Source organism: Mastomys coucha, unplaced genomic scaffold (assembly GCF_008632895.1).
Source record: "Mastomys coucha isolate ucsf_1 unplaced genomic scaffold, UCSF_Mcou_1 pScaffold18, whole genome shotgun sequence".
Taxonomy (NCBI): domain Eukaryota; kingdom Metazoa; phylum Chordata; class Mammalia; order Rodentia; family Muridae; genus Mastomys; species Mastomys coucha.
In genome coordinates this window covers 3327220-3341714 of record NW_022196900.1, presented here as the reverse complement: position 1 = coordinate 3341714, position 14495 = coordinate 3327220, and the positions used below count along the sequence as shown (strand labels likewise).

Sequence of the window (14495 nt, the reverse complement as noted above, 5' to 3'; positions counted from 1 at the left end):
ACACACAGAGATGAGAGGCCACCTTGAGGGAGTCTGCCCTCTCCTCCCACCCTGTCGGGTTCCAGAAATCACACTTGGGTCAGTGAACTTGCTGGCAAACACCTTTACCTGTTTACCATCTCTCCAGCCTTGGCTTAGTTCTTAAGAGAATACAGCTCCCCAGACCTCGAGGGGATGGATTCCTAAAGACTCCTGTCTTAGTCACTGTTCTAGTGCATGGTGAAGAGACACCAGGACCATGGCAACTCTTATAAAAGAATTTAATTGGGGTTTTACTCACAGCTCCAGAGGTTAGTCTGTTATCGTGGCAGAGCATAGCAGCAGGAAGGTATGGTGGAGAAACAGCTGAGAGTTCTACGTTCTGATCTGCAGGCAGAGGACTCTGGGCCTGGAATAGGCTTTTGAAATTTCAAAGCCCACCCCCAGTGACATACTTCCTCCAACAAGGTCACACTTACTCGAACAAGACCATGCCTCCTAATCCTTGTAATCCTTTCAAAGAGTTCCATGCCCAGGCCCTAAGCGTCATATGAGCCTGTGGGAGCCATTCTTATTCAAACCATCACAGATACCCCTCACCTTCCCCCTCACCTTGCTGTGCTCTCATGCACATAGCAAGCCTAGCCTGGCCTTGTGAGAACCCTGACATACCGCAAGAACCCCAACATTCAGCAATTCCTTCCTTCAGAACTACATCTCCCATAAGGCCTGGGGATGAGCCAGGCTAGTGAGGGTCTGGCAAGGGCTGTGCCTGAAGCGGGAGGTGGAACCAAGCTAGAGGCGGGCCCAAAGGGCAGATCTAGGGCGGTGAGAAGAAAGTCCGTGCAAGGCAAGCAGAGCTTCCAGAGGCTGTGGGGGAGGGGCTGAGCGCGAGGGGTGGGGCTGGAATCCCAGGCCTGAAGCCACATTGGACGGCTGGGCGTGGCCGAGTAGCCGGAGGGAGGAGCACAGGAGGGGCTCCGTGGTGCCCTGCCAAGCAGCAACCCACAGCCGCAGGGCTGTGGCTGATCAACTCCTGCTAGTGTGGAGAGAGGATCAGCTGGAGGACCCTTCTTCCCTTCTTCCTTGTGACAGTCACTGAGGTAGGTGAACCTAGTGGGAGGCCTTTGGGTCCCAGTGAGGGTGGTGAGTTTCCTAAGTTCCTGAACTTTCTCTAGTTGGTGGAGCGACCCTGGACACCTGAACCCCTCCTCAGGCCAGAACTTCTCAGCGGGCGACGGGTTCCTTAACCTTCCTCTGCCCCTTTAGACCGTGTGGGGTGTGGGGTGTGGGGCCATCGGAGGGTGTGAAGTATTCCGGGCTGTGTTAGTGCAGTTACTTGATCCTTGTGGATCCTGTCCCTGAGCAGGGGAGGGAGATGGGCAGGATCGAATTGCCTTTGACATTTCCACTCCCCTCCCAACTGTGTCCGACAAAGGCCTCTGCCTCAAGTGGCTCAGTTATGCTGAGCTGGGCCCGCCCTTAAACTGTAGGCTTGGGACTTGCAGCCAAGACTGAGGTTCAGTGTGAAACAAACAGGAGGAGTTGTCTTAGGCTGAGCCTATACAGACCCAGTCAGCAGATCCCACCTGCCTGTGTTGGCCAGATGGCAGACAGATTATAGGGGTCTTGAATGCCACTAAGACTGGAGCCACAGAGTCCCTCCCCCTCAGCTACAATACCAGATGCCATTAAATTGCCCCTTTCACACCCCTAAAATCGCCCTGATCTGCCTGAGGCAAGCTGGACGTGCCCCAGCCTTTGAGAAGACAGACCTCACCCGTCCACACCCATCTCTCCTTAAGGAAGGTGGGGGTAGGATGTTTGGGTCCCAGTAGGTGACTTCTGATAAGCTGTGTTTCCCCCATCTGTAAAATGGACAACAGCTCCCAGTGTTGCTTGTGTTGGATGCTATGGATTCAATTAGGAAGAACATGGTGAGGCCCAGCAAAGTAGGAGCTCTTGTCCATCAAAAAACCTAATGGGTTCTAGCTGAGTTTTGAAAGGCCTTTGGAGGCCATCATGGCAAGCTTTTCAGGCTCCCAGGGGTCATAAGATAAGGCCAATTTTTAATACATAAGCATCGGGGCTTAGGGTGTCTTTCCTATTCGGACTCAAACCCTCTCCTCTTTACCCCTTGATGCCCAGGATGTAGCCTTGGTTGTGTTGAATGAACATAAGTGTACAGTAAGTCAATTTTGGGCCCCTGTAGTCTTCTTTCGGTTCCACTTAGCTTTGGGAGTATCAGTAAAAGCCACTGCTACCTAAAGGAGGCTAGGGGATCTCTGACTTGTGCAGTCAGAGAGGAAGTAGAGGCTGTCCCAGACTGGACTTGGGGAGTGACCTGAAAGATTAGAGAGCTTTAAGGGGGGAGGGGAGGGGGATAAGGAAGGGATAAGAATGGGGCTGAATATTGTCTTCTAGTATCAAAACTCTCATCTGCACTTGACATTCTTTTTCCAATTATTTATTTTATTTTATGTGCATTAGTGTTTTGCCTGCATATGTGTCTCTGTGAGGGATGTCAGATTCCTCTGGAGCTGGAGTTACACCTGTGAGCTGCCATGTGGGTGCTGGGAGTTGAACCTGTGTCCATCTGGAAAAGCAGCCTGTGCTCTTAACCCCTGAGCCATCTCTCCAGCCCCCCTGACATTCTTTATTGAAGATTTATTTATTTTTGTTTTATGTGTATGAGGATTTGCCTGCATGTGTGTGTACCGTGTGTGTGTGTATCTGGTGCCTATAGAAACCAGAAAACAGCATTGGGTCCCTGAGACTGGAGTTACAGTTTGTGAGAAGCCATGTGGTGCGGGATTCGAACCCCAGATCCTCTGGAAGTTAAGTGCTCTTAACTGTTGAGCTGTCTCTCCAGCTCCTGCCCCTGGCATTCTTGAGAGATTCTGCATGGGAGAGAAGGAAGAGTGCATGAAGAGCCTGAGCAGCTTATCACCTTGGAAGTCACTGGAGAGAGACAGACACTGGCATCTGGGAAGTGACTAATTACCATCGGCCAGTCTCTCTTTCTCTCTCTCCTTCCCTCAGCTGGGGAGTTAGGCAACCCACTGACTGGCAGTGTGTCTCCCTGTGTGTGCAACACCTGGCAGGTGCTGTTTCTTTGTTGGACTCTGCCCTGAGGGTTGAGATAGAAAGAGTGTGTGGCCTTCTCAGCAGGTTGAGGCAAATCTGCCCCGAGTCTGAGTTCTCCTGCAGATGTATTTCAATGTTTAGCATACCTTGTGTGGATGTGTATATGGGTGGTGGGCATCTGCTGCCTGAAGAGCTGGTAGGCAGAGAGAAGGTTATCAGGCTAGATGGCTGAAATTTCCTGAAGCAGAGGTCCTGAGGATCTAGGTTAGGGAGGGAATGAGCTTGGTTGTCTCAGGATAGGCCTGGCTGGAAATGGCATCATAAGTTAGTTGAACTCAGATGGGGTGGTGTATGCATGAAATCCCAGCTATCTAGAGATTAGGGGAGGAGGATCACAAGTTCAGAGCCACTGCTGCATAGAAAAGAAGGGGAAGCCATATCATGCCTTGAGCTTTGGTTGCAAAGGTTACAGCCTCTTCCATGGGAGCAGAGAAGAAAGATGGGCAGAGAAATGGACACAGACTGATAACTTAAAGCCAGGTCTAGTTTGAGTGCTAAGAGGGGCAGATCAGAAAAGCAAGCTCCTTCACCAACCTCCTGACCCAGCCATAATGTTAGACCCCAGGCCTACCTTCTGACAAACCAGTCTCTGTGACTGAATGGGCTTTGGGTGTCTTCTTTAATTTCCAGATATCCATCTGGCTGGACTCAAGATCAAATTCCATGACTAAGCTGTTCTCTTCCCTCTGTCCTTGCCTCTTTAGAGGCAGGGGAGCCAGCCTACTGACTGCACCGTTAAAGGTCTCAAGGAGCTGGCTGGACCATTCACCGTGTGTTATCAGGGCATTAGAAGAATAAGCCCTTCTTTAGCCGGGGCTTCCTCAGTCCTTCTCCAGGGCTGGCTCTATGCTGCGATCTTGGGCACTGCCTAGCTTCTCTGCCTTTAATTTTCTACCAAGAAAGGGCAGAAGCAAACTCTTTCATTCACATGGGTCTCTCCATTCACAGAGTTCTCACCAATTTGGCAAGCAGTGGGGTCTGAGAGAAAAAAACAAGGGTAAGTAAGACACCAGCTGTCCTGGACAAGAGCCCTGCCTTTGCCATTTGTCAAGCTCCAGGCCCCTCTACTAGGCTGCAGAAATGGAAATACTGTAGAACAGAAAGTTCAGTTTCCTCTCTCTCTCCCCTTTGCAGACTTCAGCAGGGCAGATTCAGATGGGCCCTGGTGTGGTGGTTGCTTCCTTAGCTAGGAGCTGATGCCCCAGAACCTTCAGGAGAAGAGCCAGGCCTACCTCCGACATCGACCTGGTAGCCACGCAGGCCCTAAAAATCTCAAAGTTATCCCAGGAGCAACCATGTACACTTTCCTGCCAGACAATTTTTCACCTGCCAAACCCAAGCCCACTAAAGAGCTGCGACCTCTGCTGTGCTCCGCGGTACTGGGACTGCTGCTGGTGCTAGCCGCCGTCGTGGCCTGGTGCTACTACAGCGCCTCGCTGCGCAAAGCTGAACGCCTGCGCGCAGAGCTGCTGGACCTGAACCGTGGCGGCTTCTCCATCCGTAACCAGAAGGGTGAGCAAGTCTTCCGCTTGGCCTTCCGTTCGGGTGCTCTGGACCTTGACTCCTGCAGCCGGGATGGTGCTCTGCTTGGCTGCTCCCGAGCGGCTGATGGGCGCCCACTGCACTTCTTTATCCAGACCGTACGACCCAAGGACACGGTCATGTGCTACCGCGTGCGCTGGGAGGAAACTGCGCCAGGGCGTGCTGTGGAGCACGCGATGTTTCTGGGAGATGCTTCGGCGCACTGGTACGGCGGCGCAGAGATGAGGACGCAACACTGGCCCATCCGCCTCGATGGCCAGCAAGAGCCTCAGCCTTTTGTCACGAGCGACGTCTACTCTTCCGACGCCGCATTCGGGGGCATCCTTGAGCGCTACTGGCTATCTTCACGCGCGGCTGCCATCAAAGTCAACGGTTCGGTGCCCTTCCACCTGGGCTGGAACAGCACGGAGCGTTCGATGAGATTGCAGGCACGCTACCACGACACATCTTACAAGCCACCAGCCGGCCGCACTGCCGCGCCCGAGCTCAGCTACCGCGTGTGCGTGGGCTCAGATGTCACCTCCATCCACAAGTACATGGTTCGACGTTACTTTAACAAGCCATCTAGGGTACCGGCGTCAGAGGCTTTCCGAGACCCCATTTGGTCCACGTGGGCACTGTATGGGCGCGCTGTGGACCAGGACAAGGTGCTGCAATTCGCCCAGCAGATCCGCCAGCACCGCTTCAACAGCAGCCACCTGGAAATCGATGACATGTACACGCCCGCCTATGGCGACTTTAATTTCGACGAGGGCAAGTTCCCCAACGCCAGTGACATGTTCCGCCGCCTGCGAGACGCTGGCTTCCGCGTCACGCTTTGGGTGCATCCGTTTGTCAACTATAACTCGTCGAGCTTCGGCGAAGGTGTGGAGCGCGAGTTGTTCGTACGCGAGCCCACGGGCCGGCTGCCCGCGCTGGTGCGCTGGTGGAACGGCATTGGCGCGGTGCTGGACTTCACGCACCCAGAGGCCCGAGAGTGGTTCCAGGGACACCTACGGCGCCTGCGCTCGCGCTACAACGTGACCTCCTTTAAGTTCGACGCGGGTGAGGTCAGCTACCTGCCCCGGGACTTCAGCACCTACAGGCCTCTGTCTGACCCCAGTGTGTGGAGCAGGCGGTACACGGAGATGGCGGAGCCCTTCTTCTCGCTAGCCGAGGTCCGCGTCGGGTACCAGTCACAGAACATCTCCTGCTTCTTCCGTCTAGTGGACCGCGACTCGGTATGGGGCTACGACCTGGGACTGCGCTCTCTTATCCCAGCGGTGCTCACCGTCAGTATGCTGGGCTATCCGTTCATCTTGCCAGATATGATTGGTGGCAACGCGGTGCCGGAGCGCACAACGGGTCGCCAAGATGGGCCAGGGCCAGAGCGCGAGCTCTACGTGCGCTGGCTGGAGGTGGCCGCCTTCATGCCTGCCATGCAGTTTTCAATCCCTCCTTGGCAGTACGACGCAGAAGTGGTAGCCATCGCACACAAATTCGCTGCTCTGCGCGCCTCCCTCGTGGCGCCACTGCTGCTGGAGCTTGCTGGTGAGATCACCGACACCGGCGACCCCATCGTGCGCCCCCTTTGGTGGATCGCACCCGGGGATGAAACGGCTCACCGCATTGACTCACAGTTCCTCATCGGGGACACGCTGTTAGTGGCGCCAGTGCTAGAGCCTGGTAAGCAAGAGCGTGATGTCTACCTGCCTGCCGGCAAATGGCGGAGCTACAAGGGTGAGCTTTTTGACAAGACGCCGGTGCTGCTCACGGATTACCCTGTCGACCTGGATGAGGTCGCCTATTTCACCTGGGCTTCCTGACCCATCACAGAACCCAGGAATCCCACAGCCCTAAGCCCAGCCTTCATACAGACTTTTAATCCTCCACCACACGCGAATGGTGAACCCTCAGGAAGACCCCACCTCTATACCATCTAGGAAGTGGGCACTGACTTTAAAGTGTTCCAGCCAACAGTTGTAGGTGAGACCTGAGAGGGGAGGAAGTGCACCAGCGCACAATCCTCAGAGCCCGGTTCCTTGCTCATTCACTTCAGTCTGCAGAAAGCCTCTTCCCAGGGTTGGCAGCCAAAGAACTGAGAAGTCAAAGGTCTGTTCTTGCTGATGATACACAGGGTCTGGTTTTAAAAGCAGAGGGAAACCTCTCCTCCCCCTGGTCTTTGTAGCCATCTTTGTCCTCTGAAATGAGGAACCGATCCTCTTTAAAGTTCCCAAATAGTTTTCTACCATATTTAGAAAGTGTACCTTTAACCTTTAATCCCAGCACTCAGGAAGCAGAGGCAGGCGGATTTCTGAGTTCGAAGCCAAACTGGTCTACAGAGTGAGTTCCAGGACACCCAGGGCTATACAGAGAAACCCTCTCACAAACGAAGGAAGGAAGGGAGAGAAGGAAGGAAGGAAGAAGAGAAAGTGTACTTCCTTGATGGTAGCAGCTAGGCTGTGAGTTCCCAGCACACACCTGAACAGCGGTTGACCTGGTCCCACTCCATCTGGGGAAGAAAAGATACAGATGTTTGGTTTGGCTAGCTGACAGGGAACCAAAAGGTCTCTTCCCAGTCCATAGGAGAGCTGGGCTCAGCCCGAACTTATTGTCTCTGACTGTGAAAAGACTCCTAACATTGCATTAACACATTTGTATATATACTGGTCTCGACTTCAGACCCAGACCTGGGCCAGATGTGCCTAGTGGATAGACTTGCAGTGGACTCGTTGCCTTAATTCAAGAACCTCTGTCTATGTGTATATATATATACTTCTGTCAGATATATATATATATATATATATATATATATATATATATATATATATATGTAGAGAGAGAGAGAGAGAGAGAGAAGGAGGAGGAGGAGGAGGAGCCCACCATTGATCTCTGAATCTGGAATATTCCTGAAGCTAGATAAGCCTAGAGGGAAAAATCAAGGCTTTGATTGTTGACCTAGGCCCCCTCTCAGGTAGATTCCCTAGGACAATGCCAAATGCAATTTAAGAGTTCAAAACTAGAGAGCAGGAGCTGAGGACCTGGCTCAGAAGAGGGCAAGCCTGACAACCTAACTCCTGTTGTAAAAAGACAGAAGTGGAAATAAGCCCTTTAAGATTACCCAACTGCCTCGCTGCACACACACTCTTGAGGGTAGCCTAAACAGGAAAACCATGTTCTTATTCTGGCAGAGATGCGCTTGGCACATGAATGACATTACACACTGATGCCTGCCAACACATGCACAGGGTAAGGGCCTTCATCTCAGTAATTCTCTTGTTCTAAGAAGATCAACTCCAGCTACAGTGAGGTGAGTTTTTCCTGAAGTCCAGAGAAACTTGCCAGAGAAGGTGGAGAACGAAGTAGAACTCAGCTTCCCTTTCAGAGCCTGTGCCCGAAATTCTCTGGGTGAAAGGTCCTGCTGAGAGCTTCAGTGCTCCCTGCCGGATGCCCATCTCCAATGCCAGTTCTTTTGTCTCTTCTTCTTGGCAGTGTTGAAGCTAGAACTCAGGGACCTAAGCATACTAAGCAAGCTATAGCTCCAGTCTTCATCCGTCAGACAGCTAGGTGACCTTGAATAAGTTGCTGCTTACCCCCGCTGAGCCTGGTTTTTTTTTTTTCTATGTAAAAATGATGTAATGGCTACCTCTAAGGTCATTTTATTAATAAGACTAGACATATGGAAAGTGCCTGACACAAAGTAGGTGCTCAATAAAAGATAGCTAATAAAAGATATGGTAGTAGTATTTGTTGTTTTCTTGATTAAAAACAAGGATTCTTGGGGGTTTAAAAAGACTGATTTTATGCATAAGTGATGCCTGCATGTATGTATATATGCACTACATGCTTGCATGGTGCTTGTGGAGGTCAGAAAAGGGCATCGGATCCCCTGGAACTAGCGTTATAGATGGTTGTGAGCCACCACGTGGATGCTAGGAACCGGACCCAGGTTCTCTGTAAAAGCAACAAATGCTTTGAACTGCTGAACCATCTCTCCAGCTTCTTTTGGCCTTGTCCTGTCCTCCATCCCTGCCAGTACCTCTTGTGCACTCCAAGCTTGTCTTTCTCCCTGTACATACATCGGATCTGGGAAGCCTAGCATTGCTCCAGCAGGCCTCCAGCAGCCTTGTAACCACAGCTCACTGGTCTCCCTGTACTTAGGCTCCCGTGTGTGTGTGTGTGTGTGTGTGTGTGTGTGTGTGTGTGTGTGTGTGTGTGTGATGGTGAGTGTGACGTACAGCAATCAGGAGGGAGGATACGAATGAGGGGGCTTGGGGATGGGGTTTAAATGGATTGAGCTTTAGCCAAGAGGGTTTTCTCAAAGAATTTGGGCCACTGTTCTCTGACTTGTGACCAAAGCATCTCAGACTATTGCTCTGGATCCAGGGCAAGCATTCTTCTGGTTCTCCTTCCCCCAAACCCAGGGTGGGCATTGGCCTCTCCAACCCTCTGGCCGCTGTTGAACAAAGACACAAAGGGTGCTCTTCCTAAAAGCATCAACGTTTCACTTGGTCCTCCAGGTGCCTAATGGGTTAACTGAAAACCAGAACAAAAGCTTGGTAGGATGACTCCAGTTTGCACCTGTTTCCTTTGCATGGAGTCATTGCAGTCTGGTGGATTCCAGGAACAACAGAGCCTCAGGATAAACATCTGTGACAAGGATCAAAACCCCTAAGCCCCAGCCACTGAACAAGGCCTGCCAGACCAATCCTGAGATAATGATCAACCAGACCACACTTTGACCAAGGCTGATTAGCACGTGCTTCTTGCTCCAGCTTCTGTCCACAGTCCTGTGTAAGCTGGGAGCTCCTATGAGTGCCTCAAATGCTGGGGCTGACAGCATCGTCTCCCTTCTCTTCCTGGTATAGTTCTGCTGATTAAAGTTCCTTTCCTGTGTTTCACTTCTCTGTATTGGAGTCAGACTTGGTAGGATTCCTGGACTCTCGCCTCTAAGACTCCAGCCACATTCCACTGTTAGAGTCCGAGAGTCTCTGAAGGATGACCCACAGACTCAAAAGTCTGATCTTGTCCAACCCACACAGCAAGCAGTCAAGGAGAGCTGTCCAAAGTTCAGCCGTGTCCCTTATGCGGTGGGGGATCCAGGCTCTCGTGTTGAAGCCTTTTAAGATCAGCTCCTTCTCACGCCTCTGTTTTGCCCAGATTCTCAGGTACATCTAAATATATTTTGAAGAGCATTTGAAGAAATGCTGCCTCCTGTTCTGGGAACCATCCCTGTACAACCATCCCTTGCCAGTGAGAGGTCCGCTCAGACTTAGCCTTGAAGGAAAATGCAGTGGCAGCTGGGTGGTGTCGGCCTTTCCTTCCATTGTCTGGCTCCAAGGGCTGACAACCCCTACAGGGTACAGCCCAACTCCCAAGGCATGGCCTTGGTTTTTAATCTTAAAGCTAATCATTTACTTCAGCACGCCCCAGGATCTTTCCAGCAGCTTGATAAGAGGGGAGCTATTTAACTTTAGGTGGCAAGGCCCAAGCTTGCTCCAAGTGGCATTGGAGGTGATATGGAAAGGTTCAGAGGGCAGCCCCGTTCCTGGGTGTTCCCTGTCAGGGGCTCTGTGGTTTTGGACAGTTCTTTCCCTCCTAACTGGCTTTCCCACTCCAGGTTGCACAATCCTGAGCTGGAGAGAGAGTTATGGAGCAGTCTGAGTTCTGCCTGCCTATCTATACCACAGCCTTCTCAAGGAGGCAGCAGGAGGAAGCAGGCAGCACCCTCCAGCCCCTCAGAGAATTGGGTCAGGCCAAAGGCTAAGATGACTGGAGAGTACACCACAGGTTTCAGCCCTGCACAGGAATTTCTATTCTAACGTCGTCGCTTGAGGTCTCCGTCGCTTGAGGTCTCCGTTGCTTGAGGTCTCCGACACATGGCTTCTGTGAAGATGTAAGTCATTGTTTTCAAGGTCAAGAGGACATTTTGATTTCCTAGGGCCTCTGTGCCCCCGAAAAGAAAAACGTAGGCCTCCCCTGTAGGGGTAAGTCTGTCAGCCGGCTCTTCACCCTAAGAGGAGAGGTAGCATGGAGCAAATGGGCGATTCCAGGAGGAGGTCCTTTGGGTCCTGGCTGGAAACAAGATGGATGGCTATTGGGGAGAGCATCCAGGAGTTGCCACTCTGGACTCCGGAAGCCGCCCCCAACCCCCACCCCCCCTCACCCAGGTTGAAGGAGATATTGAAGCTTTCCCGGCTAGGCGGTGGTGGCGTACGCCTTTAATCCCAGCACTTGGGAGGCAGAGGCAGGCGGATTTCTGAGTTCGAGGCCAGCCTGGTCTACAGAGTGAGTTCCAGGACAGCCAGGGCTGTACAGAGAAACCCTGTCTCAGAAGAAAAAAAAAGAAGAAGAAGAAGAAGCTTTCCCACTTCTCTGCCCTTTGGTGGTAAAACCATGTCTACAATCCAGGAAGCAAGCCACCCTTCTTCACTGCCTCAGGCATTGATCCAGTCACCGGGCAGCCTGCAGGCCAAGAGAAAAGGTGTGTCATTCCAGGAATGTTCTTTGTGTGTGAGATCTGGAAAGAGATGGCGTCACTTTCTAATCTTCCCTGTCCTTATGTCCCCAGTCCGGTTTGTTTGTGACCAGGGGATTGAGTCCGTTCCACTTAGGATACGGACTCTTCCCTTGTCGGGGCCTGTGATTAGATTTTCAATCCTGCAATGTTTAAACTCTGCTCTTAGATATTTTGTTGAGTTATGCCCTCATGACCATGAGTCTGACCACTCATGGCTCTACCTGAACCCTGGTTGTCCCAAACATGGTTTGAAAACTAGAATAGAACTCTATGGCCCCTGTGCAGTTGTGAGGCTTGGAGTGCCCACCTCAAAACATTATTTTATCAAATCATGCTTTCTCTGTTTACATTTCTCAGAAAAACCAAAGGCAAAACTCATCTTGCTTTCTATTAAAATTGTTATTCAAAGTTTTTGAGACAGAGTCTCAAGTGGCCCAGGCAGGGCTCCTCAGATTCACTATATAACTGAGAATGGCCTTGAATTACATGCGTGTGTGTGTGTGTGTGTGTGTGTGTGTGTGTGTGTGTGTGTTGCGTTTTGCCTGTATGTGCACTGTGCACCAGGTAAGAGCTATTACCTTTAGAGGTCTGAAGGTCAGTCCCCTGGAACTGGAGTGTCTGGTGCTTGTGAGCCACCATGTGGTCTCTACAGCTGACATCAAACGCAATTCTCCTGCTTCTGCCTCCCAAGTGCTGATATTAGAGGTTCGAGCTACTGTACCTGGCTTACAATACTTTTTAAAGGAGTTAGCAAAAGAAATGTAAAGCTGCACATTGGAAAGCATACTTACTGTGGAAAGACATTAAAGATAACCTAGATAGAAGTGAAGACCTGGCCATAAATTGTTAATATTTATGACTGTGAAGATGGCATACCCCATTAACTTATAGGTTCAGTATAGTGCCTACCACAATCCCAGCCAAATTCTTTGTGGAAGTCAACAAGTTGATGTAAAGTTCAGAGGAAGCCTGGAGTGGTAGCATTTACCTTTAACCAACCCTAGCACTTGAGAGGCAGAGGCAGGTGGATCTCTATGAGTTTGAGGCTATCTACTAAGTTCCAGGTCAGCCAGAACTAAAAAGTGAAGCCCTGTATCAAAAGCAAATAAATAAATAGAAAAAAAAAACTCATGGTGAAATTAAAGGGACCCAGAATAGCCAAGGCAATCTTGAAAAAGAACAAAGTTTGAGGACTTACACTTCTCTATTTTTATACTTACTACAAGTATATAATAATAAAGATAATGTGATAGTAGCATCAAGATAGACTCATATTGTGGGACGTAGTGGCATATGCCTTTAATCCCAGCACTTGGGAGGCAGAGGTAGGTGTATCTCTAGTCTACCTGGTGAGTTCCAGGACAGACAGAGCTACATAGCAAACCCCTGTGTCAAAAAAAGAAAAACAAACGAACAAACAAAAAGACATATAGTACAGTAATGACGAGCTGCCATCTCACTGGGTAAAGAATGTGTATACTCTGCAAACTGGACCTAGGCAATCACTAGAAACCACATAAAAGTGGAGGACAGAACTGACTCCACCAAGTTGTCCTCTGGCCTCCATGTTTGTACTGTGCTACATGTGCAATGTCCCTCCCACTCTGAACATACCCCCTCCACACACACACAAGAATCTTTTTAATTGAAAATGAGGGGTTACGGTGATGATTCTGTGACTGAGAGCTACAACTGCTCTTCCAGAATACCTGGGTTCAGTTCCCAGGAGCAGCATGGTGGCTCACAATCATCTGACACTCTAGTTCCAGGGGACTGATCTGACCTCTAAAGACATTAGCACTCACCGGTGCGCATACAGGCAAACCTAATACAGGTACACACACACACACACACACACACACACACACACACACACACACACACCAACAGGATGAGTTCAGTGGAATGGGTTTGAGAATCCAGAAGTAAACCCTCACATGCATGATCAAACTATATTTCAAACAATATTTGTGTGTGTGTGGTATATGCTGATCGAACATTCTTTCCGCTGAACTAATTACACACACTACACTTCCAGCTCAGGAATCTTCTTTTTTTCTCTTCTTATTTTTCAACAAATAGTTTGGGTGGAGGGGAGAGTGTCTGGAGAGATAGCTCAGCAGTTCTGAGTGCTTGCTGTTCTTCAAAGGACAGGGATTTGGATCCCAACATCCATATTAAGCGGCTCATAACTTCCTTCTTATAATTTCAGCTCCAAGGACTCTGATACTCTTTTCAGATCTCTGTTAACACCTGCATACACATAGCATTCACACACACACAGACACACATAAATTGAAATATATATATATATTTGTTTTGAGACAGGGTGTCACTGTGTAGTCCTACCTCACTTTGTAGGGTAGGACGGCCTTAAACAGAAATCTGCCTGCCTATACTTCTCCTGCACTGGGATTAAAGACATGTGTCACCACACCCTGAAGATCCATTATTTTCTGTTTTTAGAGAATATTTTAGTATCGTTAGGGTCCAAGAATCACTGAAGGATGACCCACAGACTCAAACAGTATACAAAGATGAAGAGTGTTAACCCTGCAGAAATTACCAGCATGCAGGGGTCAACTATTCATCAAAATGCCGATGACCCAAGGAGCTCTCAGGTCCTTTTTATGCAGGGTTAGTGGAATTTTCTAGAAGGGTTAGGTGACCTCTAATGTGATTGGTAGGGGGAAAAGCAGTGACATTAGTGCAGTTTTGATTGGCTGCTATGTTAGTTTCATTGTATTTGGTGAGACCTTGAAGAATTTCAGAGACCAGTTCAGCTCTGGCCATGTTATCTCCCTTGGCCAAGTGCCCCAGGAACTGATTCTGCTCCAGACTTACCCTCCCTGAGTCAGGGTTGCCAGGGACTCCCTCTGAGGAGCCCAGTTTGCTTCTTAGGAAATTGAAATTTTTCCACTTTTAAGGTTTTGATTTCTCAGTGGACTGCTCATCGTGAAATGGAGTAGTAAGTAGGCTGAGCCCAAGAATCTTGTTTTTTGTTTTTGTTTTTTTTTTTTTTTGACAGAGTCTCTTTATTGGATAGCTCTGGCTGTCCTGGAGCTGGTTCTGATGCTGAAGCTCTGTAATCCCAGCTACTCAGGAGAAGGCTCCCACATCAAGGCCTGGGTTACAGTGAGTCCACGGTCAGTCTGGGCAGTTTAACAAAACTTCATCTCCAACATAAGTCACATGAGGGCTGGGGATACATCTGAGTGATAGAGTATTTTCCAGCATAGATGAGGGCCCTCGTACTGAGAAAATAATATATGTAAATCTCCATTACCTTAGATCACACACTTAAGACTCTATCAATATAGTCAACAAA

General features: G+C 49.9%; 1 protein-coding gene across 3 annotated transcripts; it reads left to right on the top strand.

Moving 5' to 3' along the window:
* Positions 1-936: 936 nt before the first annotated feature.
* On the top strand, positions 937-7444 carry Myorg (myogenesis regulating glycosidase (putative)). 3 transcript variants are annotated; one of them, XR_004120735.1, is made up of 3 exons: positions 938-1082; positions 4261-6534; positions 7154-7444. XR_004120735.1 is itself a non-coding variant. In XM_031377083.1 (2 exons), exon 2 carries the CDS (start codon positions 4323-4325, stop codon positions 6471-6473), a length of 2151 nt encoding a protein of 716 aa, XP_031232943.1. In that variant the 5' UTR covers positions 937-1082; positions 4075-4322; the 3' UTR covers positions 6474-7444. The 3 variants fall into 3 exon arrangements, 2 of the variants coding, with proteins under 2 accessions (XP_031232943.1, XP_031232942.1); XM_031377083.1 differs by having other exon boundaries at positions 937-1082; positions 4075-7444; XM_031377082.1 differs by having other exon boundaries at positions 4261-7444.
* The last annotated feature ends 7051 nt before the right edge of the window (positions 7445-14495 follow it).

What these genes read in the sequence shown, in the direction of transcription:
- Myorg (XM_031377083.1), top strand. Translation starts at nt 4,323, where the DNA reads ATGCCCCAGAACCTTCAGGAGAAGAGCCAGGCCTACCTCCGACATCGA.